General features: G+C 44.3%; 1 protein-coding gene across 10 annotated transcripts in view; it reads left to right on the forward strand.

Moving 5' to 3' along the window:
- The window catches only part of MTCL1 (microtubule crosslinking factor 1), a 102,950-nt gene extending 87,899 nt beyond the window's left edge, over positions 1–15,051 (forward strand). For 7 of the 10 annotated variants that reach the window (XM_035318684.1, XM_035318682.1, XM_035318683.1 and 4 more), the window contains 4 exons: positions 1,361–1,666; positions 4,377–4,408; positions 5,724–7,284; positions 13,824–15,051. In XM_035318684.1, coding sequence (XP_035174575.1) covers positions 1,361–1,666; positions 4,377–4,408; positions 5,724–7,284; positions 13,824–14,033 — 2,109 coding nt within the window. In that variant the 3' untranslated portion in view covers positions 14,034–15,051. Of the gene's footprint in view, positions 1–1,360; positions 1,667–4,376; positions 4,409–5,723; positions 7,285–10,753; positions 10,812–13,823 lie in introns of all 10 variants that reach the window. The other 3 variants (XM_035318686.1, XM_035318687.1, XM_035318680.1) reach the window with 1 other exon arrangement.
- Positions 15,052–26,336: the final 11,285 nt, after the last annotated feature.

The following is a 26,336-nucleotide window of genomic DNA, read 5'->3' on the forward strand; positions in this document are numbered from 1 at the left end:
TTCTTTCCAAGGATCTCTGAAAATCAGTAATGGCTTGCATTTGTAACTGTATATACATGCAATTACCATTTCACCTTGCTTTGGGTCTTGCCCATATGCTGGGAAATGGACTCTGGGATCTCTTAAGATATACCTTCCAGCCCCTACCTTTATAGGGTACCTAAGTCAGCTCCTTTCAATAAAACTGTTTCAGATTTTGTGTATAATGAGCAAAACATTAAAGATGCTTTCACCTTCTTGTAGGCCTGAATCAAGCAAAAATCTAACTGACTTCAGCCCAAGTGAAAATTTAGTAATTTAGGATCTGGCCTAAAATCTGCATTTGATCTACATTAAGCGATGTGATGCCAGTTGATTTTTTTCCATACACACGCAGCAACATTAAAAACATGTTTTGTAGGAGCTCCTCAGTCCCCAGGATCCCAGGGAATGACTAGCATTTGCAGGTTATTGTCACCTTAGCAGGCTGCTCTTGCAAAGCATCAGAATTATGCATTAAATTCCTGCTGTCACTCACTGTGTTTGAAAATGTCACTCACTTCACCTAACCTGTTGTATTTATAATTAAAGGAAAAGTTGATCACATAATCTAATTTTAACACTGACATAAGTTCAATTTCAGTAGTGGTTTACTGTCTCTCCATCCAGTTTTTGTAAAGAGTAGAGTTAATAGTTTGATGGTCCTATTAAATATGTATTTTCTTCAAACGTGCTTTGCATGCCTGATTCATCCCCTTGATAATTCTGTTATTCTTACAAATAGTCAACTTCCTAGCTCTGTATTAGGGCTATACCACCTTTAAGACAAAGTTTTTGTATTTTGTTAAAAGGCATTTTCCCCTTCTGGAAACAAGATGAGTGATGTACATGAAAGTGTGATCCCTATATTGCTGACCAGAAGAAAGTTTGTGTGTGTTTTGATGAGACTCAAAATCACTCACCCTTCCTTGAGCTTCTACTTGTTTTGCTTTAGGATCTTATGTCAAGATTGCTTTTAAACAACAGCGTTGATTTGTTTCTTTAAAAATCAGATCACAAGCAGATACATGATTGTGTGTATATACACAGAGTGTATGTATGTATACATATAGGCATAAACAAGCAGAATTAAATATGTATTTAACCACTTGAAATCCTCTGAGTAATAGCATCAAAGTCCTTGATACATCTCTTGTTGTGAAAGGGCCAAGGGAGCAAAGCTGCTGTGCCTGGAGCCAGGCAGTGACGTCAGGCAGCCCAGTGGCATGCAGCATTGCCTCCCCAGGCCACGCGTGCCTTGCTCCAGGAGAAGGATGAGCAATGCAGGGTGCCATAGGCTACATGAATAATTGCTGATCCTTCCAACTTGCCTTGTTTCCAGCTTCAGAAAGAAGTGAGCCCACGAAGAGGAGGGGGCTTTCTGTGTGACCAGAAGGAGAGCAACCTTCGCCCATTTACGACCCAGGGGAACCTTCATGTGCCTCGCCCGATGGGATCAAGATCCTACTCTGACTCAGATGCCATTCAGTTTGATGACCGGTCACTGTCCAAGCTGAAGGAGAGCGATCGGTGCAGCGCCACAGAAAACCTCTTCCTGGAGTCGCTGTCCCTTGATTCTCCCGATGAGTCGGAGGAACACCGCTCCCGGCAGCTGGAGCGGGAGAAGTTCTTTACTGGATTAACAGAAGTATGTGTTCTTCTAACTTTTGTCAAGCCTGCATGTTGTCTCTTGTGTCGCAATTTGTACAGCATCCATGCTCTAGAAGTGAGACACTGTGTCACAGTCACTGCTTTGCAGTTACCCAGCAGTAAATTTGGCACAGGTGTGGTTTGTTCCTTGTTATGAGCTCATTAGACTGGTGTCAGTCACATGAGAAACTGGGACCCAGTCTAAAGGTCCCAAAGATTACCTCATCTGCTGGCCATTCATATTAGGTACTATAACTGTATTAGATATACATATTGGCTCAGAAGGTCTCATCCAGCTGTAAATACCTACATATATATGGAAAAGCATGGGCTATATATTGCTAGTAAGGAATTAAGTGCTGTAGAGTGGTACTTCAGGTTGTTCTATTTTGGTTTTTCCTAAATAGATTAGGATGAGGATGTGAGATGAGATGTTGAAAAAAATAGAATTATTCTTCATCAGCAAAGTATCTGCCCTCAGACTACATCATAAAGATACAAAGATACAAAACACAGTGCTAAAAGATGCTGTTGACTATAGGGAATATGGTCTGTATCCTGCTAAAATCTGTACAACACACCTACTTTACCTGGATCTGGGTCTTCATAGTTTTGTTTGGGTTTGTTGCGGAACAAGATGCATTGTGAGAGCTCTGGAAGTTAAAATGACCAAATGTGGTGTTTACCAAATGCAAGTTTGGAGTACTTTCTTCTGAACTGAAAATTCAGGTCTGTGCACATGAGTTAGACATTTGGCCTGTGCTCTGAGCACAACAGTTCTGCTTGGGTGGACACATTATAGCTAAGAGAGATGCAGAGACTTTCCAGTCCAAGATGTATCTGTGTACTGAGGCTTGAAAATTTGGCCACTTTGGAAAAAAGTCTGTCAGCAAGTCAGATCTCAAACTATGCATAGGTGTGACAAAGTTTCACCAGTGTGCCTTGGCTTGAACATGCAAGCCTGTGAAAACTTGACCCAAGCATTTCTTTGACAAATTAGAAATAACATTGTCCCTTAGTTCAAAGACTGGGAAATCAGATTCTTTGGGAGGAAAAGGAGAAAAAAATAAGAAAGGTAAGAAATGTGGCTGCAGTTCTTACATTTTAGGTAGCTGGAGGTACACATGTACTCCAATTAGATTTTCCTCTTTCCAGTGTCATAAACTTAGAGGGAGCAATGTGGGATTCTGTATTTATTATTTCTCAGCTGTCTATTTCATGTATGAAATAAATTCAAGTCCTCAGTGAAATATGTGGATGCTATCAGATAGCCTTGTCAGGGATCTGTGCTTTATGTTTAATTCTGATTGCTGTTTTCTTTACTTAAAATGCAGTCTTATAGTTAAGAATGGAGATCTCTCTAGATGCTTTCCGTTTTCAGACATTACCACCATTGACAAAAGCGTTGGCAGCAAAATTAGGTCCTTGGTTATATTTGCACAGCTTCTTCCCTTCAAAGCATGCTTTGGTGAAATGTGTACAAAGTCATTTCGCCTCACTAGGTTTATTCAAGCAAAACTGATTAGAGTTTAATGAATAGATTTACTGAGGATGCACAGAGGCAATTGCAGCCCACTGACTATTCCTCGCCACTGTATTTTCTTTGTGCTACTAATTGTAGTAAAGTCAATCCAGCCTTCAGCCTGATTCTCCATTCAGTTAGATCAAATGTACTCTATAATCACTCCACTGAAGCCAACAGCTTTGTTGCAGACTTACACCAGAGTAAAACTCCTATTTTTTTTCCCTGACTCTCAATAAACACCAGAAAGGCATTTGCCAAGTGAAACAGTGCTCTTTGAATAATCATAATGTGAAACACAATTCGGTGTTGCTAATGTACATGATTTCATGAGCTTGAATAAGACTAATAGGTACTAATGCTCTTTTGGTTCCCGATCATATTTTGTATTTCCTATTTTATTAGAAATACAAACAGTAAAAACAATGACTGCAGAGCAGTTGCTTCAGAAGTATCTATTAAAAAAACACACACAACAACAACTAATTATGGGATTGTCACAGGGAAGCAATTGCCATAAAAACATCTTAATGCCATTAGCAAACCGTAGGTATTCCCCCTATGAAACAAGTAATAGTCTTCCCACACATTTAATATAGCTAGCTTAATGAGTTTCCACTGGTGCCATTTGTTAGTTCCTAAAGAACATACAGTGAAATCTTATGTCAAAAGACCAGTTTTTATCTCTTATTTCAGCACAGCTAGGCCTCTGACATAAAGCAGATTAACTCTGTGGAACGAACTCACTCACAAATATATAGTCCAAAACAATACATTGTACAACATGTGGAAAAAATCCAGTTGCAGCTTACTTCCATTTGTGATTGCAGGGGTGTGCTGGTTTTGGCAATCACAAATGGAAGTGAGCTGTGAATGGTTTTTTTTTTTTTTTTTTTTTTTTTTTTTTTTTTTTTTTCCACATGTACAAGTTCAAGGCTATTCTAGATTTGGCATAAAGGCTTTTACCCTGTGCAGGCTGTTGTCCCAATGGGACTGACCACTTTGCCGCCTACGTGCAAAGGAAAGAGTATTCCCACAGGCAATTTAAGACTTCTTATCAAGGAGAAAGCTGCTTTTTAAAGACAGACATACCTGGTGGAACTACCTGCAAGTGAATGACAAAACACCCACAAGTTAAAGCCACAAACAGGTTCAGAAATGACTGTTTGTTTCTGTTTTTCTTCAGGAGGAAGAAACACATAAAGGAAATCTTCAAAGGTGAATAAAACTTACAGGAAAAAAAACCGCAAATATTCAGCCACCGGAGTTCCGGCTCTCTTGTGCCCAAACCACAGACCCTAGGCATAGCTGTGCCACCTCCTAATCAGCCTGCAATCCAGATTAATGGATTTACCCAGGGATTAATTTGTCTCAATATGCTTCTGTTCTACTCTGATTAACTTGGGCCACATTCTGCTGCGGTGCACAAAGATCAAAGTGTCTGAGAGTGCACGAAACTGCATCTGTGTTAGCAAGTAGTACAGGCTGTAGGCATTGATATGGAGAGGAAAACAGTTGATGCTGAGGACCCGTCATGCTCCTGCATGTTCGGGATGTTTTACATTGCACTAGTTTTGGTCTGATCCCATGGACTGAATGCCCACCTGACCCTAGAGTGCCTTTACTGTGCTTCTGGAAAGCATCTTCATCCCAAAGGAATCCAGCCCGTGCTCTCTGAGATTGTCCCTAGATGCAAACTAGAGCATCTGAATAGGAGATTCTCTCGCACTCTAGTTCTGCAGCTGGTGCTCTTGATTAAAATCTCACAGTGTGATTTTACTGTATCCTCCAGAATACTGCTGTATAAAAATCACCATTACTGAATCCTCATCCAGCTTTAGAGACCTCATTGAGCTGACTCTCATAACTATTCTCATTTACATTTTTAAGTGGTGCCATGCAGAAAGGTCCTTTGTTGATTTTTCTTATAGCGAAGCAGTAGGGCGACTCAGCTGAATGTCTGTGATTTGTACAAACTAGCAAAGTGTGGGAAAGCCAAGAATCCAGCGTTATCACATAGAGACTCCCTTTTGTTGAAGTATAGCATGAGCTCAACTCACCAGGCCAGTTAAATGTAACAGCCTCTAGGCTGAATGTCCCACATCGCTGTGGGACACCAGCTGTGCAGCCCGAGCAATCTCAGGAGTGGGGGTAGACTTGCTGATTTCACAGCAAGCCAGAAATACTCTGTACTTGCTTTGAAAAGTGTGCCTCATATTGTCACAAAGAGTCATTTTCTGTGGATAATACATTTCTGAAATGCAGCCTACTGCTGCATATTTCAGACGTTTGCCCAGCAGTAACCCGTGAGAATGCAGTAAATTAAGAGCCATTAATAAACCATTTGGTACTTTTAATGGCACATCAGGAATGCTTACATTTCGCAGCTATTTAAAAAACAAGAGGGCTAAAATGGTCTTATATATAAGCAGATAGTGAAAGTTGAGTTTTCTGAGTTAGTTTTCTGATGTAAGTAGTAGTTCTGTGAGAGCTTCCAAGTCTGTGAGTGACATTCTCACGTTCCTCTCTGCAGGGCCATGTCCGTTTCTTCCATGTCCGAATTCCAGCGCTTGATGGACATTTCTCCATTTCTACCAGAAAAAAACTTGCCTTCCTCCAGCAGCAAAGACGACATAACCCCTCCCTTGTCTCCTGATGATCTGAAATACATCGAGGAGTTCAACAAAACCTGGGATTACAGTAGCACTAGAAATCACGTTGGGGCCACCGAGAAGCCTCCAGAAGGGTGGGCAGAAAGGACAGAAACTGGGAAAGCTGGGAACGATCCAGCTTCAGATCCCTTCCAGGCCTCATCGTGGTACCTCACCACCAGTGTCACTATGACCACCAACACCATGACCAGCCCGGAGCACTGCCAGAAGCAGCCAACGAGGAGTCACGGTGTAACCGAAAAAATGGGAGTTCGGGTCTTTCACAGCCCACCAGTGGTCCGTAGGTTTGATAATTCAGTGATAGCTGGAAGCGAGGGGAAAAACCAGGTTGAGCCAGACTTCTTGTTTTCTATGACCAAAGCTATGGGGAACGTTGCTGAGACAAAAGGTGCTTCCTCGGATATGTTTGGAAGATGGTCTTGTGACCTGGCCAAACATCATAAGGATTTTCTGGAGAGTGGTCTTCATCCCATTGAACGTCCTATTTGCACTACCGTGGGCTTTGCCTCACCCTTGCACAGCTTGGAGATGTCCAAAAACATGAGTGATGATATGAAGGAGGTAGCTTTCTCTGTCCGGAATGCAATACGCTCCAACTCTAATTCAGCAGAGCCTCAGTTTAAGGACACCGCGTGTCAAACCAATGGTATGAGAACGACGGGGACGCAGACCACCCAGACCATCAGTGTTGGCTTGCAGACAGAAACCCTGCGCAGTATCACCAGCAGTCCACACAAGTGTCTGACACCAAAGGGGGGGTCCACGCCTGTCTCTTCACCATCCAGAAGCATAAGAAGCAGGCAAGTTACCCCTGTCATTGAAAAAGTCCAGGCTAAGTTTGAACGCACATGCTGTTCCCCCAAATACGGCTCCCCAAAGCTGCAGAGAAAAATCCTTCCCAAATCAGACCAGCCAAATAACCGGACTTTGCCTGGCACACCTCAGAAAGGATTCAGTGAGTCCGCTTGGGCTAGATCAACTACTACAAGGGAGAGTCCTGTCCATACCACTATCAATGATGGCCTCTCCAGTTTGTTCAACATTATTGACCATAGCCCCATCTTTCACGAGACCTTCCAAAAATGTCCCAGGTCTAGCAGCCGATCCAGGTCAGCAGAACCCAGACCTGAACTGGGCCCGGTGCAGGAGCCATGTACAAATGCCCGTGGCAGGTCACCCAGTCCTCTCCGTTTGGGTACAGAGACACAAAAGGAAGATGGGACTGAGGTGACGAGTATCAGGCAGGACTTATCTGCTCCTCCAGGGTATACGCTTACAGAAAATGCTGCCAGGATCTTGAATAAGAAACTTTTGGAGCATGCCTTAAAAGAAGAGAGAAGGCTACCTTCCCACAGCCCACCAAATCTTAGCAATGACAACAGCACAGGAGAAATTGTCAAAGTAGATCCAGGGTCCATAGAGGTAATGAGTTTGTTTGTTTTTCCTCCTATAGCTAAATGCACTCTTCTTTGAACATTTGCATTATGAGATGTCTTACAGTGCTACCGAGTGTTTACAATAAATATCCTAGTCTTGTTGTGGTACCACCAGCGAGTCCCAGTCATGAAACTATTGGATTAGTCACTGAAGAACTGATTAAAGAATTGAATTTCTATCCTGACAGCTTATCAGGCTTGAAAGCATCAGAAGAGCTTTGTCCTTTACAGGATAAAGATGCTTCTTCCCTGAATGACCAGGATAAGGGTTTTTGTTACAAAACACACCACAACTAACAGATGTTCTAGGGACTCTAGGTCTGAGTAAATTTCTTTTTTAAGTTGGATGGAAAGGTAGGCTCTTTCTCCTACAAAGGAATGGGTTTGTGTGAAAATTAGTCATTACAATAAATACCCTGAACCAAAACTTCAGGGCCTTCAGCATACGTTTTCTGGATGTATCTGAGTAAGTTTGGCTGTGGTCTGCAAATGTGATTAAATGGCATGAAATTTGGTATTGACTGTTGGTGCCTCACACACAAAAAAAAAAAAAAAAAAAAAAAAAAAATCAGCTAGCCTAAGCACTATTCTACTATCCTACTTAGTGCTTAAGAACTCTATTGATATTTTGCTGCACTGTCAAAAGTGTAATGGTCATCATCTGTCTCAGCAGGCGTCCCCAAGCACTGGGGGTCAGACCCTCATTTACTGTAACGTGCTGCAGCAAGCAGCCATAATCAGGTTGTAATGGTGGGCAAAAGCTCTTCCAGTTACCAGTGTCTGAGTCTGTTTCTGGTGAACCTTTGTGCCTGAGAGAGTGCTGCCCTGAGAAGGCCTCGAGAAGCTGAGTTACGCCCAGCACTTACCGGTGCCTGCTGTCCTGGCACAGCACAGAAATGGCATGCAGCCTGCAGGTCAGTGGTGTTCCCCAGGCCTGGGGCAGAAGACTCCCCCATCCCCTCAGCCCCATGCTGTCCCTTTAGCATCCTGGTGTTGCAGGGGGCCCCAGCCACTGGGCAGCTGCTCCTCCTTGACCCTCATGTGCCCCAGACATGCTGCTTTGCTTCACTCCTACCACTCTTGCCTCATAGCCTCAAGGGAATGTACAAAAACCATTTCCTTCATCAACATTTGTGTTGAAGGATTTGCGGGAACCTGAGCACTGAGGCTTTTGTTCTGCAGTTTGCCTTGCAATTGTGGCTTGTTCACAATGGGCATGATCTGTTCCTCTTTTGTAGGTGCTGTTGAGAGGACACAATCGTTTTTGCCTAACAGAGCATCCAAAGCTGAGGATATATTCCCTATATGCTGTTTAAACAGATGTAAATAAGGAAGTTTGCACATATAAAAAAGAAACCACATGCACATGATAAAAAACAGTGAATGAAAGTGGGCTTTGTGCACAAACCTCAGAATGAATTAAAGTGGAAAGCAGCCTCATTTGTTTCACTCTGTCTAGCCATGTCTGTATTTTGTCCTTAGTTTGCAGTACCAGGAATGCACTACCATTCTGTATTAGAAAGTATGTGTTGTATTCTTACGGGTTCAACTCAGCTTTGCCTTCAGGGCACCACTGAAAATTCTTGATTTCCTCCTGCATCTTTTAAATGTCTCAGCAGATTTCAAGAATGAGTAAACGGATGCCATCCCACACCGTCACAAATTGCTGCTGGCAAAATTCAGCTGGCAACAGTACCTGAGTTTGATGCATGGAGAGATCTACGTCAATGCTGTTTAGTAAAAACTCATTGACCATCATCCTGGCAGAAAATTGCCTCTCCTCATGAATTCTCAGCATCTTTTGCCTAATTTTTTGAGTTCCAAGCCTCAGAGCTAAGACTTGCTCTTCCCTGTAGCTCTTGCCCAGTTGTTATGGCTGCTGTCTAGATGCACAGGTGCATTGAAAAGGAAGCTGGTGGGCAACAATCACATGATGGGCTTCGCTTTTCTTATGTGAGCTCTACGAGATGTTCTTAATGAAATGTGGGCTTGCTGTTGAAAATAAAGCCACAGATATGTTTAGACTCTGCACATGCCTTGGGTTACTTATGAATTATCCTGCTGCACAAATTACAATTTTCCAAAATTGCACTTAGCACATTTTGTACAAAGCAGAACAACAAATGATGATCTGGCAGGAGGCAAGGCTGTGCTCAGGGCAGTGCCAATGTCAGCACTGCCCTTGCCACCCTCCCGCAGATCCCTGCTCTTGCTTCCCCATCACCTGTTTGCTTCTGGCCAAGACAAGTGACCTTCTTACCACGGAACACCTTTTTTTTTTTTTTTTCCTGCAGTCATAGCATGGTATATTAATGACTTTTAAACTTGTGTGGAGCACCTGTTGGTGGCTTTTCCTTAATTTGAGCTTCTGGATGCTTTAGTTACGCAATTTACTTTTATATTACTGCTGCCATATGAAGTCTAGCTCATATATATATTTATATATTCACGTACATATGGATGTGTGCGAGTGTATATGCATACATAGTAGTAATAACTCTATTTTCTAACTTGCCCAGAGCTGCTTACAAGTAAATTCATATCCACCCAGTGCAGCCTAGATGTCTTTTATTCTGCTGACGCACTAAGCCACTTACTTGCATATCATGGGATTTACAAATATTACCATTGAAAAATGTAGATTAACTTTACCTAACTAACAGCATAAAAGCAGTGTGAGTGTTCTCTAACTAGCAAGGGTGTAAATCCCAGAGGTTACACAGCTGTCCTGGACGGAGGGGTCAGCCCCACTTTTGAAGACAGAGCTGCCAGAGGACTGTCCTCACAGAGCAGTGGCCGCACACTTGCAGCTGAAACCATTCAGGGTTGGAGGGGGAATGTTACAAAGAAGGGAAGAAGATGCCAGGAGTAAAGGGCTTTTGCTGTAATTTGAGTCTCCCTGCCAGAGTCACTGTTAAGTAGGAAGAAGAAAGAGGGGTGAGGGAAAGAGCTTTCATGAAACCTTCAGGTGGGCTTCTGAGCGACATAAGTATCAGTGTGTTTTTTTCTTAGAGATTTCCTAAGCAGAAATTATCTCTTGAAGTCAAACGAAGGAAAAAAAAACATCTCTTTTTTCCTGTTTCACAGTAACGTTGTTTTTCCACAGCCTTAATCATGGTTGGCAAAGGATAACGGATGTCTTTCTCTGCTGAATAGAAATGTTTGGATTGTTTAATGCTATGTCCTTCTGAGACTGTGCTAGGATTGTAAAGGGTTGGTTTGTTTGCTTCCTTCCTTTCTGAATCTTTTGCTGCTGGTGGCTTATCTTTTATTATTAGTTTCCCTCTGATACAGTGGTAACATGATCTGAATGGGTAGTAACATCTGGAGACTTCTTCCTTGCTGGCATGAAATCTTCACTTAAAAAAAAAAAAAAAAAAAAAAAAAAAAAAAAGATTAAAACAGTTCTTTCCAACCTACTTGCTTTCTTTTTCTTTTCTGTCTGTTCTGTCCAGAACCAAACTGTCTTATTAACTGCCCCCTGGGGACTCTAACCCTGCCTGCCTCACTGCTGTAAGTCCTTTCTACCTTGTTTCCAGAGCTTTCCGAAAGCGGTCACTTCGAACGCGTGGGTTAATGAAGGGAAATAAATGACCACAGCTCCACGCATCTCCAGGTAGTCCTTTGTATGCGATGGTCAGGAAGCGCTCAGGGTAGGAACACGAGCTGTTCTCTCACGGGCTGTGAGCATGCGTGGTCTCTGGAGAGGTCACACAACTCAAAATGTGTGTGGTTGGGTTTTTTGTTAAACTTTAAAAGAAAAAAAAATCAAGAACAATGTAATTATCCCAAAATGTAACAGAAGCATTATTTTTTGGATCTCTGCACACAACTGTGCAGGGCTTCTGGCTGCCCCAGGCTGTCTTCCCTCAGGTCTTGTCCAGGGCTGGAGAGGGTTGGAGAAGGGTCTCAAGCACCAGCCTGTGGCTGATGGTCACGTTTCACCATAAAGCTGCTCCCCCAACCCCACTGTGGCCAGAGCCGGCTGGCTGGGGCTGCTGCAGCAGAGAGAGGGAGCTGTGACCATCCACTCAGCCTCAGAGCCAGAAAACAGCCTGGTTTATGTATTTATTAATACAGGCATAGCCACAGCGGCTGGCAGCCTGGCCTAGGAGGCAGCTAGAGACTAAAGCTGAAACCTCCTTTCCCACATCCAGGCTAAGAAGTGCTGCCTCTCCACCCACCCCCCCAGGCAGCCATCAAAGTAAATTACCCACAGGATGTCATTTTTTTCAAACATTTCTAGCTATGGCAGCCGCATGTGGTAAGGGAAGACATTTGGGATTTCAGAAACCATTCCCGACAGTTTGCTTTTAATGGCTTGTTCTCCTTAACACACTGAGAAAGCCGGCATCTGCAGGTGGGTAACCCGCTCAGCATCCAACACAGTGCCTACAAGGCTGGACTGCCGGTCCCTTCTCTGCCCTGGAAAACACGGCACAGTGTTGTGTGACTGGGATGAGCTTAGCCCTGCCTTTCTGGACAAGCTGGCCAACATCTGCAAGCCTGCCCCATCCCTGGAGGTGCTCAAGGCCAGGCTGGATGGGGCTTTGGGCAGCCTGGTCTGGTGGGAGGTGTCCCTGCCCATGGCAGGGGGGCTGGACCAAGGCTATCCCTAAAGTCCCTTCCAACCCAAACCATTCTGTGATTCCGTGATTCGATGCTGTAGAGACTCTTTTCAGCTGGGATTTAGCAGTGCAAATGAATTTTATCACAGCGCTGACTCCCATTTACTCGTGTGAAACTAGGGTAAGGCAGCCAGAAGCAAGCAGCCCTATAAAGATACCACTTTAAGCTGCTGCTTAGAAAGAGTCTAAGGCAAAGCCCACAAATCACATAGCCTCAACTCACCACCCTGTAAGTATTGCTGTGTGTATAGATTTCCCTTAACAAATTTGAGTGGCAGCTTTCACAGCCCATATGTCCCCCAGGCACGGTGGGATCAGGTGAAGTGAGGACAGGGAGTCGCTCTGCTCGTTAGCACCGATTTGTGTCTCGGGGGCCGAGGGCTCGCAGCGAGGGGCCGGGGTGGGGGCGAGGATGCGCAGAGGCAGCGGCACACACATAGGCCCCAAAGCTTCCACCCAGCTTCTGCACCCGCACATGAAGGCAGATGAGCCCTAGTGGTGCTCTGTCCTGGCGGTGGGCAGCTGCTGAGCACCGGCTGGTTGCCCACTGCCTGAAGGCTCCGAGGTCTTGCCCTACATGGAGGCTTCCCCGCCTCTGGTGCGCTCTCTCCTCAAAACACACACGCCTGCACAAGCTCCGTTTCCAGTACCACTGCTCTGGTCTTTCTGTCATGTAACATCCCAATCCAACTGAGACGTTCAGCGGCACATCACCGTGTTTGTTCACTGCCCATCATATCATGTTACCTAACACAATATTCCCCATTCCCTTTCTCTGTCTGAAACTCCGCACTGACTGTGTTGCTTCCTACTGTGTTGTTTTACTGCTCCCTTTGTTTCCCGTTGGTTTACCATGCCAGAGCTTGTCTTGTGCATTGTATCGCTTACGATCTCTCTCTCCATTTATCACCAGCTTGTGTTCTGATTTTGATATAGATTTTTTACTTAACTCTCCAGTGAATGCTCAGTGTATGCAGTTCTCTAGGTTGACAAACTCCTCTGATTTACATTTATAAATTCTGAAGTATGTGAAGAAATCCAGTTTTTTTTGCTTTGGCACTACAAGACAGACTTGCTCCCCTAGTCATTTGTCTTGATGTAGTGAGCATACAGAGCGAGGCAGGAAGCCTCGCTGTGCGATGAGCAAAGTCCATAAATACTAGAAGCAATTACCAACCTAGTGCCAGGGTGAAAAATCACAAGTGCAGATGGTTTCTGATGGCACAGGCAGGCTACCAAGCCTGAACAGTGGAAAACCAGTAGAGAAATAAAATTTCAGTTTTCCTCCATTTTGGCGAATGCCATCTTTAATGCACATTATCGCTGATCCCTGTAATTCAAGCAAAAGCAGCTGGCAATAAGGAGAGATGTTCTAGAAGTTGAAATCTGGAGGTAAACTTCATCTTTAATGCAGCTGAAGTAAGTAAGTAGTCCTGTAGTCATTATTCTTCTGCTAACGAGTCCTTCCTGAATGTCAGTCTGCACTCTGAAGCAGACAAAAGGAGCCAGTGGCTGATCTTGACCTCTCTTGCAAATGTCTGGCCAGCACTTCGAGCAATGCAATGAATAGTGGATTTCCCTGAATTATCATGCAAATGTATTTTTTCAACTCTTCTCTTTCTAGCACAAGGAGAGGTAGCAAATGGAAGTTTGTCAGCTACTTCAGCTCATCCCAGACCTCTTCCTTTCATTCTCTCCTTGTCTGTTCCATAAATCATGGACATACATGCAAGTGTCCGGAGCCCACACACAGAAAGACATTCACTGCTTGCTTTTGTCCTGCGATGAGACAAATGCTTAGCTTTAGCTTGATTTTATTTATTTTTTAATTCTTTGCTCAGCCAGACGGCCTCTAATGCAAGTCACTAACCTCTGTTTTGCTCTCTTGGCTGCCAAGGAACTGCCTTGTTCTGCACTAGCCCCATCCCTCGAACCCTGCTTCTCCCGGCCAGAGAGACCAGCGAACCGGCGCCCACCGTCCAGATGGGCTTCACATTCCCCTACTGCCTCACAGTCGCAGTCAACTGGAGACATGACTTCCTCGGAGGAGAGCGGAGGCAAGGAGCCGCCAGCAGAGACCCCGGGCCAGGGAGGCACGCCGGCGTGAACGGCCATGGGCCAAAGGCACCATGGGCAGCCTTCACCCGGCGGTCCGGCGGGGAGGTCCCGTTGTGGAGGTCAAAGAATGTTCTCAAACGCAGCTGCTGAATGTCCGACCTGTGAAACAGAGGTGTTTCTGGAATGAAACAGTTAATGTGCCTGTAATAACTTAATTTTTTTTTTTCATAGCTGAGAAAACTATTTTTGTCTCCATCTTTTCTACACACAGTATATTAAAAAAAAAAAAAAAAGGTAAAAATGATATAAAGTTAAGATTTAAAATAAAATGTAAATTAAGTTTTAAGGGAATTTGAATACGTGCTCGCGCTCTCTCCAAATACTGACTGCCTTTCGGTTATATTTGCACTGTTACATTTTCGATTTTGGTTTGGGGTTTTGGGGGTTGTTTGTTGGTTTTTTGTTTTTTTTTTTCATGTAAAACTAGGGTCTTAAGTTAATTTTATTCTATTTTAATGTCAGTGTTTATCATTTTTTAAACATAAGGTTCTTAAAGATGCTTCAACTGTCTGAAGCAATACCTTTTAAGTAGTGAAGAAAGCCATTAAGCTAGTTCATTAGAGTTGTGTTAACTGAGATGGAGGGGAATACAGGTAAACACAAGGAAAAGTGTAAAAAAATAATGCCTCAGAAAGTCTTACGGAGTTAGCTGTAAAATACACCTACGATACTTGACTTGCATGCCTCTGGGTCCTCGCACTTTAGTGCATGTACATACTGCTACTGTACTTCTACCATCACATAAATGTGAGTCAACCTGTTCCACTGTAATATTGTTGTGAATTTACCTGTACTGTACTTTTATTGTTGGTATTCTTGCATTGACTATACAAAACGAGTTTTTAAATTATTGTTAGCAGTTCAACTGGCTATGTACAGCGTTTACTGAAATCTTTTGTTTTGGGAAAACCCTTGAGAACTCTGGGCATACTGACTTGTAACTGGTCTTGTTTAAGAGTCTGTTGGAGACCATGTGAAGTGGAAATAAAACCCTCAGTATTTACAAACTGCTCGAGTGCTTAATGATGTTTATTTCTGATGGTACTTTCCAGGCTCATGTAACTGGGGGAAGAAGCCCTCAAACTCTGCCTGTATTCATAAGGGAAAAAAGAATGCTTCTTTATAGGAAATAAATCATGGCAAAGCCAAATGTTAGGCTGTGCTCCACAGACTCGTGTAAGTACTGGAGCAGGCCATGGGAGGTTTTTTAAATTTCCTCACTGAATTCTTCAAAACAGCTTGCTCACACAGATAGCAGGACCTCTCTTTTCAGCCCCTCTGAGGTGGTATGTCTTGTTGTTTTCAGTTGTTCATGTGAATGAAAAAAAGCAAGCTAAACGTGATGTCAAAAATATGACATATCCAGGCTTATGTCTCATCTGCATTGTACACAGAGACCAATAAGGCCAAGGGCTTGCTTAAAACTGGTGGCTAGCATTGAGAACTGAATGCATACAAGAATTTGTGCCCACCCAAGGTGTGGAGGCCTCCTGATCTGTTTTGCCTGGTACCATCTGTTTGGCCACATGCTTTCTCTGGGAGCCCCAGAAATGCTCTGAGTTGTTATCCCACGGCTGAAGTGGCTCTTCCCGCTTGATTTCCCTTGTTGAGGCTTTCTTCAGCTCGTTTATTTAAGACCACCATCTGGGATCCCTAGAAGCCTTCCTGGTTAGCTCTGTCAAGCGATAAGTCCCTCACATCCTGTCTTGCTGCCTTGTGGCTGGCTTTCTAGGAACCGAAATTCAGCTGCTGGATGAGAACAAACTCCTTAGCTCTTGGGTCAGCTGCCAAATACCAGCTGGTTGAGGTCTATTTCTCCCACATCAGTTAGGACATTAAGTGGCTATTAAGCCGATGCTGGGATGTCCACCACGGGGTCATTATGAAAAATGCCCCTTACCAAGAGAGGCAGTGACTGAAAAGTCCTGTTGTCTCATGGCTCTGGTGCCCCAGCCAAATCAAGCAGTGTCCAGTGCTGCTCCTGAGCAGCAGTGGTCATATCACATGCCAATTCCCTTCACAGACGTCTCAAAGCCTCGCTGTTAGCATTTTTAATGAGCATTAGGTTGACCCCGCGCCAGGAATGGACCTTGAAATCGTACATGGAAGTCACCCTACTTATTTTTCCAAAGTCTGAAAATCTAGCTGCAACACTTTGCTGAGCTGATGCCAAAATTTCAGCTTGGGAGGGGAAGGAGAAGCATGCACAAGAACTGTTTTAGAAGGTCAAAGAAGAGTCGCAATGGTTATTAAAGAAGGCTTAAGCCACAAATGAAAGATCGTTGTTTGTTTTTGAAATCTTAATTACTGGGAGCAGCTTTGAAGACAGAGGGGGAGGGCTTACTGCTTCCTTAAAAGCTGTTTCTCTCCTTGATGAAGTGAGTTAAAGTTGCAAATGAAGGAGCAATGCTAGTCACCAGCCAGTAGAATTGCTGTTCTGCTTCTTGACAGCTGTAATTTTTTTTAATGATGTAGAAGAAAATTCAGGTGGCTGATTTGTAGCTTTGATACCAGGAAATGGCATTTGCCTTTCAAATCGAGAATACCCCAGCCTGGAGAATTAGCTGCTGGCCATCCTGAAATAGGAAGGGATATGAGGATAAGCAGCTGCCTGTGGCCTGACAGGTAAACTGCTTATGAAACAGCAGGGATTGCTGAAGCAGGAGCTCAACAGCGCATAGCAGGGAGGAGGTTTAGCACAAACAGAAATTCTGCGGACGATCTTAAAAAGAATCACATTAATTAAACATAAGTTCCTTTCTATACTAATTAGCAAATACAGCGACATCAAAAATATCACATGTTTCTACTGGCTCTTTGGAAACGCCAAGGCTTTTATCTTCCACTGTTGCAGCTGGTGGGGTTAGGGGACTTTTTCCCCCTCCCATTACTCCTTCGCATTCCATAATTACTTACATAAACCATAAAATAAATAATGGGTCTATAGTCAATCTGAGGTTATTTTAAAAGCTTCTAAGATAAAATAGAAAGCCTTTTCAGAAGGTCTGTGGCTCACTCAGTGTCTGTGGGGTAGCTGAATTATTACCTCATGAATAATCAGGGCAGGAGAAGCCTTGAAGATTGCCACACAAATGAGTTTAAGGGGATGTGAATGCCTCTGCCATAGCTTCGCCTGATGAGGCTGAAAGAGATAGCTGGATTTCACCCAGGGATTTGTGGCACCTGAGCTGATGGCCTTGGGATATCACCCAGTCCTGCAGCACAGCCGGGGACCCAGAGAGGACTGCGATCCACGGCATCCCTCCCAGGCCAGCTGGCACCTGGGGGGGGCTGTAGCTTAGGCTTGGACTATGCTTCCCCACCACCCCTTCCCTCTGCACAGAGGAACCCTCCGTGTGCACAGGGTACCCCAAGGCATGTGTCTTCCCCCTTCCTTCCCTGAGTATCTGGAGCCATCGAGCTCCCTCGTGCTCTCTTTGGAGGCACCAACATCTCTTGTTTGCTCCCTGTTCGCCTGTTTTGACTTCCTTTGATGTAAATCACTGCAACCTGCCAGAGTACTATTAAGCCGCTGAGTACATATAATTTTCATATGAAATGACAGCTAATGTCTTCAGTCTCCACATAGCCCAGCCTGCTTTCTGGAGAGGCTTAATGGCTTTGAGCAAAGTCTGCTTCCCGTCCCTGTTTATCATCTTCTTATCCATCTTGCAGGAGGATGAGACACACTGCCTTCAGGTCAGAGTGAGAGAGAGATTACTGCTCTGCTATAGATGTCTCTAGAATTAAAAAATATCACCATCTGTGGCAGAGTTAGAATTTCTTCCATTAATGACTTTTTTTTTTAATTATTATTTTCTGGTGTACAAACACCTTCTGGAGGCTCCAGCCAATATTGGCATCCCCAGAAAAATTGGTGAGAGAAATCCTGAGAGTGCTTGGTAGGGCTAAGGCTGCACAGACCCGAAGCACCTTCTCAGAGCCCCCTGGTCTGCAGCCATCAGCTGTAGGTTGGAGCTGCAGGAGGTCAAGGGGTGGGTGGCAGAAATGCCCCTCTGGTGCTCGGCTGGACAAAGGCCACTTGCATCCCCAAGCTGATGTTGGGGTGATGGGCTGAGATCTGAGGAGAGAAGGTCACGGAAAAAAAATATAAATAAATAAAACCCAGTGTCCTCAGCAGCTGCAGGCATATGGATATCTGGATGAGAAGAAAAAATGTAGTTTGGGTACCGAGTTTTATATGTCTCTTGGTGGCAGTAAGTCTGGTTGAGCAACGTAAGCGGATACTGCACTGAAAGGGAAAAGTGCTGCAAGGCTACGCAATGTGAATCCTATTAAATGCCAACAACAGTAAATTTTGGTTTGTCTTGTTAAATCCTTAGATTTATTTTTTTTTAGTACCATAATTGGATGTTTTAATCCCTACAATAAGACTTTAGATTAGGTATACACAGAAATTATCATGGACCTGGGTACTCTCCTCATCCTTCTCCTGCCTCTCTCCCCTACTGTGATCCCTCTGCATCAGGCTGCAGAAGAGAGAGGCGAGTGCACGTGGACAGGCTCATCCCAAAGGCAATGCTCAGTGGGTACGTTTTCTGATAGGTTTGGGTGGAACCAAATTGGCTACAAAATACCAAACCCTGCAGTAACGGGCAGCAGGGCACAATTGTGGGTTGTTGAAAAAGTTGCCACTGGTGTTACAGATGAGAGGAGTCATCCACGTATTTTACTCCATCTATTATATACATCCATATATTTTAGCTACTGAGAATTGCAATGCTATTCTCAGTAATGCTATGGCAGTGCTTAGGCAATTAAGAACATAAGTCTCATTGATTTCCTTCTCATGTAAGAGCCTTAGGTAACTTAGACACGCAGGGAGCTTTTATCACAAGTCTCTGCCTATGGATCCAGAGTGTTTGCTTTTAAAATAGGGCCTTCACTCTTGACTTTGTCTTAGAGAAGTCATGTATTGTGTTGGTTTTTTTTGCCAGATTTTCTGCAAACTGTATTGATAGGATGGAAAAAAAAATAATCCACTTTGCATATATGAAGGAGAGGAAGAACAATGAAGGCCATGATTTTGTCACAGCTATTTCCATGACAAAACCAAAGACTTTTGAGAGGGTATTTTCTTAGTACAATGTCACTGTGGTTTGTCATGGAAATCACTTCTTAGGCAAAATCAAAGCCCTGGCTTCACAAATTATCTGTGTTCCCTTCAATCTGTGATGCCTCTGACAATACCACAGCTTTACTACTTGCACGTAAAATGCAAGTTGAATTTGTCATGTTGTGCAGGCATTTAAAAAGTTTTACAAATAGTCATAAAAAAAAAAAAAAAAAAAAAAAAAAAAAAAAACTTATTAAATATATTTTAATAAGGTGGGAAGAAAATGGCAATAACAAGTCAGAAACAACAGAATTAACCCCTGGAAACCAGCACCTGAGCCAATGTTCACCTTTATTGGTAAATAACAGGCCTGATGCTGATTTCCCTGAGAACAGGCCTGGAAACGTGCCTTGGTAGAAGGAAGCCTTGAGTTGTGCTGTGGTATGGGAAGCCTCACAAGGATATAGACCTCACCTGCCTATAGCACTGACAGTATCTCCCAAAATCAGCCCCTTTGACTGGCAGGAAAACCCAAAGCTGATGGAGCTGTTCTCTACTGCGTTTGTCAAACAAGCCCTCAAGCTGTCAGAAAAATAGCCCGACCTGCCAAGCGGTGACATCCTGAAGAACAGAGTGATGTCCAATGGAGAGGGGATAGTGGGACACCATTCCCCCAATTATACAACCCTTTGCACATCAAGAACAGAAGTAGAATTTTTTATTCAGAACCTGCAGCTTCATAGTATAACATGCCGACATTAATCATCTCCCCATGTCCGTGGGTTACTTTTACTCAGCAAATAATTAGCGCATCCTCCCAGCACAGAGCTAAATAATTTAGTAGCAACATTTCCCTGCTTAGCAGAATCTGCCCGAGCTCCTGGTCGGAAGGGCTCTGGGATAAGTGATTAGCAGCCTCATAACTCACGTTAATCCTTCCTGGAGAACCGGGAAAACCTCCACCCACTGCGGACCCTCTCCTATAAGCCCTGCTCAGCCAACCCTGGCTCCCAGTGACAGAACTGGTTTGTGAAGCTGCCCTCACCACCAGGCTTTCTGGTTTCTCCCAGCTGAGTGAGTTAACCCAAAACCACCCCAAAGCCAGCGTGGAGGATCCCTCCGGTGCTGGTTCTTCAGGTTAGACAGAGGCGACTCTGAAACCCAGAAGGAGCCGGGATGGAGAGCAAAGTAAGGAACAAGCCCACTGTCACCTGAGGCCACTTTTGACCTGAATGAAATAAAAATAAATAAATAAAACCTACCCCAAAATTAAATTATCATTTGAGCTACTTAGCAAGTTAACTAACTTTACTGTGACCTACATACCAGAAAGCATTGGATATTTGGAAATACTTCTTACTGTGAGAGGCAGGTCACACAGTAAAATCTAGTTTAAAAATTCACACGGACTTCTCTGAAGCCCGCATCAGTCCTAGAGCAGAGAACAGCCAATTTGAAGAAGCGGTGAGACATTTTTAACCTTGGCATCTATTAGGGCAGGACTGCAATGATTTTAGTCTCTTGTCAGGGCAGTAGACAACACTGAGAGACAAACTGATTAGCCTTGGTGCATACTGCAGTGCAGGCAGAGTAATTACAGCCTAGAAACAATTGTTTAAACAGAAAATAATGCAATACATGCAGAAAGTTCATTGCCAGCTGCCTAGAGGCAGGACCTCCACAGCTACTACTGTAGAACACATCAGGCAACACACTGGGTATTTAATCTTTCTAAAAGTACGTAGGCTAAAGAGCAACCACTTAAAAACAGCTGATACAGTCACTGAAGATAACACAATCAAATGTAAATTTTGAAAACAGACTCCTAAAGAAAGGCAGATAAAGATGTATCTGTCTACCCATCTATTTATCTATAATCACAGTCTGAATTTTTGGGTGGTCTTCTGGGGAGCCGGGAGTCGGACTCGATGATCCTTGTGGGTCCCTTCCACCTCCAGATATTCCATTATTCTATGATATCTATCTTTAAAACAGAAAGTCTGCTATATCTTTGGACATCTAGTTACAGGACTCTCTGTTCTATGTATGTATATACACAGGGGTAAAACCAGAGCCCTTGCATGGTGTCTAACATGGCCTTTCCCAAAACAGGGCAGAGGAGGTGTTCTTCAGACCAGCGCTAAAGCAGACTGGCTGGACCTTTCCACATCTCGCAGCATCTCTTCCTATCCCTTATCAGTATCACTCAACTTTTAACCCCAGACTACTGCAAAGATGGTCTTTGGAAATTAAAGAGCTGAGTCACCACGTAGGGTTTGCTCCCCCTTTTTTAAACAGCCTTTGTGCATAAAAGCTGAACTCAGATTAAGAAGATAAATACCATACGGAGCTTTAAAGATAAGTTAAATGGACAGTGAAAATTGTCCTTTAATCTACTTAGCAGGTCTTTGTGATTAGAGTCTAGCTTTTTTTTTTTTTTTTCTGTGCTAATGAAGGACTAAGCAAGATTGTGACTGAGGAAATGTCTAGGGAATATCGTATAAGTCATGGCTGGTTTATATTTTGTTGTTGCTTTTCTTTCTAAATCATTCACACTGATAAATGTTGATTCCTTTTCCATATCAGCCTGATCAGATGAAACATACAGGCACTATCAAAAGATACGTACATTGGCTTTCAACCTTCCTCACGGTGAGTTTTCTACTTTTCACCAAGCATCTGAGTGTGCTGCTATGTATGTTAAAGCACTTTTGATGCATGCTTTATGCAAATAACTCTTAGCTTTAGGGAGCAGCAGGCCACGAGCTGGCACATACATCAAACAGCATGCAAATCCTTTCCCACTGAAGGATCAGTTTATAATGTGCCACTGGATTGTAAAAACATAAAACATCTGTCAAATACTGCAGAGCTATGGCACTATGGCTGTTAAAAAGAGCCACCCATGCCATGAAGAGAGCATATGTTCCGCAAAACCCTCTCTGCAAAACCTATACCCTTAGCAGGATATTCAAAAGCCATCAGAAACAGCAATTAGTCCTCCGGATGCTTTACACTGGATTAGCAATCAGAAAACAAGCATGGATCTCACCTTAAACCAAGGTAACTGGGGTTTAGTTTATTGATTGGATTTGCTGAGGACTGGTTTGTGCAGTAAGATTAAAAAATATTATCAGACAAAAGACTGCTGCTCTCTGGGAGACTTTGGGAAGTCCAGAGGTGATCTGTTTGGAGCAGGTGCTCTGGAAGGACATGTCACACTTGGGGCAGGGGTAATCTCGGCTAACCCAGTATTTTTCAGATGAGGAATGGAAACGAAACCTTATGTCTGCAAATGAAATAAAGGTGGTTTTGTGTGTCCACCTCCTCTGAAAATGTGATTATAAAAGGCAGACACTTCAAAAGGGATTCCCTCTTCCACTCAGTCCTGCCACACTTCCCACACCAGTATATGAAGGCGACCATCCCATGGGTTAATGAGCAGCATGATTAACATCTGTCCCATAACTCATGTGCTCGCCCTCTCCCTCGGGAAAGGCCTGTGTGCAGCGAAGGCTCTCTTTATTATGTATGCGCACAAAAATACCTAATTACACAAGCACACACATGCCAGTATGGGTTTGTTGCAGAGGGCTAGATGAAAGGCCAGGTGCCTCAGAGTTAGAGGAGGGCGTGCTGAGGTCTGAGCTGGTCTGAGGTTCCTGTGGGAATGGGGCAGTGAGGACAGAGGTGTCCCTAGAAGGGCCCTGTGCTGCACAGACACCTCCATTTCCTCACATTTCCTCACATTTCCTGGGTAAAGGTGCTTGCTCTTGCTGCCGTGCTTCTGCAGCATGTCTTCTTCAGCAGCACAAGTGTCCTGACACTTCTGGCCATGGGTGTGCTGAGGTGGCTGTGGAAATGTTGGAGCCTCTCATGTGGGTTTTAGCTGGAGCTGTTGCAGATGGTGCTTGCTGATGTAGTGCTGAAGGGTGAAGCCTGACCAGCAGTGACTTATCAGGAGTTCTTCAGAGAGTTTTAAAGAGTTTTCTCTGCGTAACAGCACCGTTTCACTGGGATGTCGTCTTCACATCGATGAGGGAACCTCCGCACAATGCTGTTCTGTTGGAGCCACCTACAGAAAAAGGAGTTGTTTCCTTGGCATGGGAAGAAGCCATAGCACTAATTAAATTCGAGCAAGTAGAGGCAGGAAAAAGGAGTTTCTTTGTCTCTCCATTTCTGGAAGTGGGAGAAAGGAATTTACAAGGAGGTTTGGGGAACTTGGCCTCTTTGAAGAGGAAGATTCCTTAGCCTCTCGGGAAATACACCAGTGCAGTATACTGTATGGGAAAGGACAACTCAAAGCCATTTCATGATGCAGTCTGGATGCCCTCTGGGTGGTTGCATCCTGTGACAGAGGCAGGAGCACTCTTGCCCATTTTCACAAAGGCGTGTGCTTCCTGTGAAGATGTCCTTTCATCGTTTTAACTTGGATGGGGAACTCAGCAGTGGGAAAGCTGCTCATCCAGAGGGCTGGAGTGGCCAGCAGCTAGGAGCAGAAGGGATCGGGCAGTATCACAGCAAGGATAAAGGACATCTGCTATAAGAAACCACAACTGTTCGTCCCATTTCCAGACCAAGCCCAGAGACGAGAAGAAGGATGCAAGCCACCAGCACCCAGAAGAACTGTACCTGACTTTATGCCTCTTTTCTCAGTAACTGCTGGAATTATAAAACTGTTGTCCCTGTTTGTAAGCCCAGACAAGGCTTACAAGGACATTTGCTGCTTGGGAACATATGGCGGTTCACTTCCTCTCCTGTGATGGTTGCTGTTTGGCCAGCTGGGAAACTGAGGGATTTAGAAGTTAAATGATATATTTAATGAGGTGTGGCAAGGCATGGAAAACACCCCCTTCCTGCTCCTGCCAGGGCTGCGTTGAATTTGCTAGGCTGCCTTTACACTTACAGCAGATCAATGGAAAGATTTAATTAAAAAAATACAGTTCCTACATGTTTTTCCGTGAAACACAAAGGTGCCATCAGGCTCGAGAAGACTAGCCTGTGGGAGGGAAGCACCCCTCTGGTATCAAGGAGCAGGTCTCTTGCTGTTGCAGAGCATTTTAGCTGGTAAGTGCCTTAAGAGAAGTTACTGAGACAGGTCTCAGATGGCCTGAAATGAGAGCAGGCATGGCATTATGGCCACAGGTGTGATCTCCAGCCACTGCAAGGTCACTGCTGCCTGGTCAAGGAGAAATCACCCAAACAGAAGCTGCAAAGAAAGCAGCTCCTGCTGCAAGGACCCAGGCCATGGGCTTTATGGTCAGGGAGCAGCAACTTGGTGCCCAGCCCTACTTCCCATCAGGATGCTGCATGGTGTGGTTGGCACAAAGGCAGAGCAGAGCAGGATGAGTAGGGCAGTGGGAGTGGGAGTATTCATAATCTGCCTGCATTTGTCCTTCCTGCTTCTTCCAAGAATGATGGCACAAAACAATAGCATAATAAACACTTCATTTCAGCCACTTCCAACCTGGGAGTGTGAAAGGTGCCTGTTTAGCTGCTACCTTGGAAAACACCTTTCAGCTCAAGCCAGCATCTTCGAGGATTTCCTGGGAGTTTCAGGGGGCACTCTGCCATATATAGGGATTTTAACACAAGTGAAAACTGGTCTCGGTTGCAAATGAGGAGCATGGATCCTCACAAAAATGTGCTGCTTGTGGGCATGTCACAGGCTGGCAGTGACACCAGTCTCAAAGGTGGTGCTGGCCTCCTGCCATCTCACAGCACAGCCAAGAGCCAGCAGGGCAAGCAGCAGGGACATTGTATGGGATTGTTTGTACAGCAAGCGTGGTGCTGCAGATTGGGAAAACAACATCCTGTACCACCACTGTCCTCTCCTTCTGCTTCTTGCACTGAGGGTGGAGACAGGCCTGGCTTTAAAATAAAAATGAGGAAGAAATGAAAAAGATTGTCTTTACTGGATGTTGCACTTAGCTCTGTGGATGACATAAAGTTTTGGTATGTGCCTGCTTGCTCAAGAGCAGAAGCTGTGCCTACATCCTTCTGTGATGGGAACTAGCAGAGCAAAGCAACTGGGGCATGGTCTTACTGGGGTGCTCAACGAGATCCCAACACCTGCAGAGCTGCTTTCTCCTCAGTCCCCTCCTTATTCAGCTCACCCGGGCCTGGTGTTGAAAAGGACGTTTCCTGCAGTGTGAAACCAGTGTCAATTGTCTGGGCACTGCATTCCTTTCAGGGGAAATGGTGGCCAAACTGCTCCTGGGAATGTAGTGCTCTCCGAGGAATTGAGGAAAGATGGCTGCAGCAATGTCGGAGGGTGACTTTCTGTTCAAAACAATTCCTTTGTGCATTTTTCATAAGATCGGGTTTCAAAATTTCAAGATTTGATTTCAAAAGACAGCTTTCTAAATAATTCTGGTATGGTTGTGAATGAGCCGCTGTGCCATTGCAATCATATCCTCCATCAGCACCAACACCAGAAGCCTGCATTCTGCCCTGAAGAATAAGGAGGGTAGAAAGGTCACACTCGCAGAGCACTGTGCATCATCATATCTAATTTTGCACAGTTTATTAATAATTGATCTTCCCTATTCCTCTCAAACATCACTCTTGTGTTTCTTCATTACTCTTCATTGAAGTTTTAAAAATTCAAATAGAGATAGAAAAAGGCAGACACTGAATATTACAGATTGCCCCTTCCTCTCCTCATGTGGTTCAGAAGCTTTTGCCAGCCACACTCTTTGGGCTCTAGCATTGCTGCTAATTCAGTCCTCTTTATAGAATCAGGTTTCCCTTTCTTCTGTGCTCTTGGACCCTGATTCTCTGTTCCACTTGGTCTCAAAACACTCGAGGGATTTGGCCAGGAAGAGAATACAGGATCAAGCCCTGGGAGGCTGCAGGGGATGAAGAAAGCCACTTCCACTGGGCCAGCAGCCAGCAGCGTTTGCAGCCACCCTGGCAGCAGATGGATTGCCGTAACAGAGCCATGTGGCAGGATCCACCCCTGCTCCAGGAGAGCAGCGCTGCAAGGCCAGGACACAATACAATGGTGCTCGGGCCTGAAGGACAGACTTCACAGAGCCTTTGAGATTTGCACCCAGGCTACTCCTCAAAGGCATCCTACTCCATTTTACTTTACATTTTAAAAGAACAAAGAGTACATACACTCTGCTAAGTGTCCAGATTAAAAAGAAAAGAAACTTAACTGTCCCATGTGTGGGTACATCTGAAGCCTGCAGCTTAACTGCAGCACGTGGG

The sequence above is a fragment of the Oxyura jamaicensis genome, chromosome 2 (assembly GCF_011077185.1).
Source record: "Oxyura jamaicensis isolate SHBP4307 breed ruddy duck chromosome 2, BPBGC_Ojam_1.0, whole genome shotgun sequence".
In the NCBI taxonomy this organism is placed as follows: Eukaryota; Metazoa; Chordata; class Aves; order Anseriformes; family Anatidae; genus Oxyura; species Oxyura jamaicensis.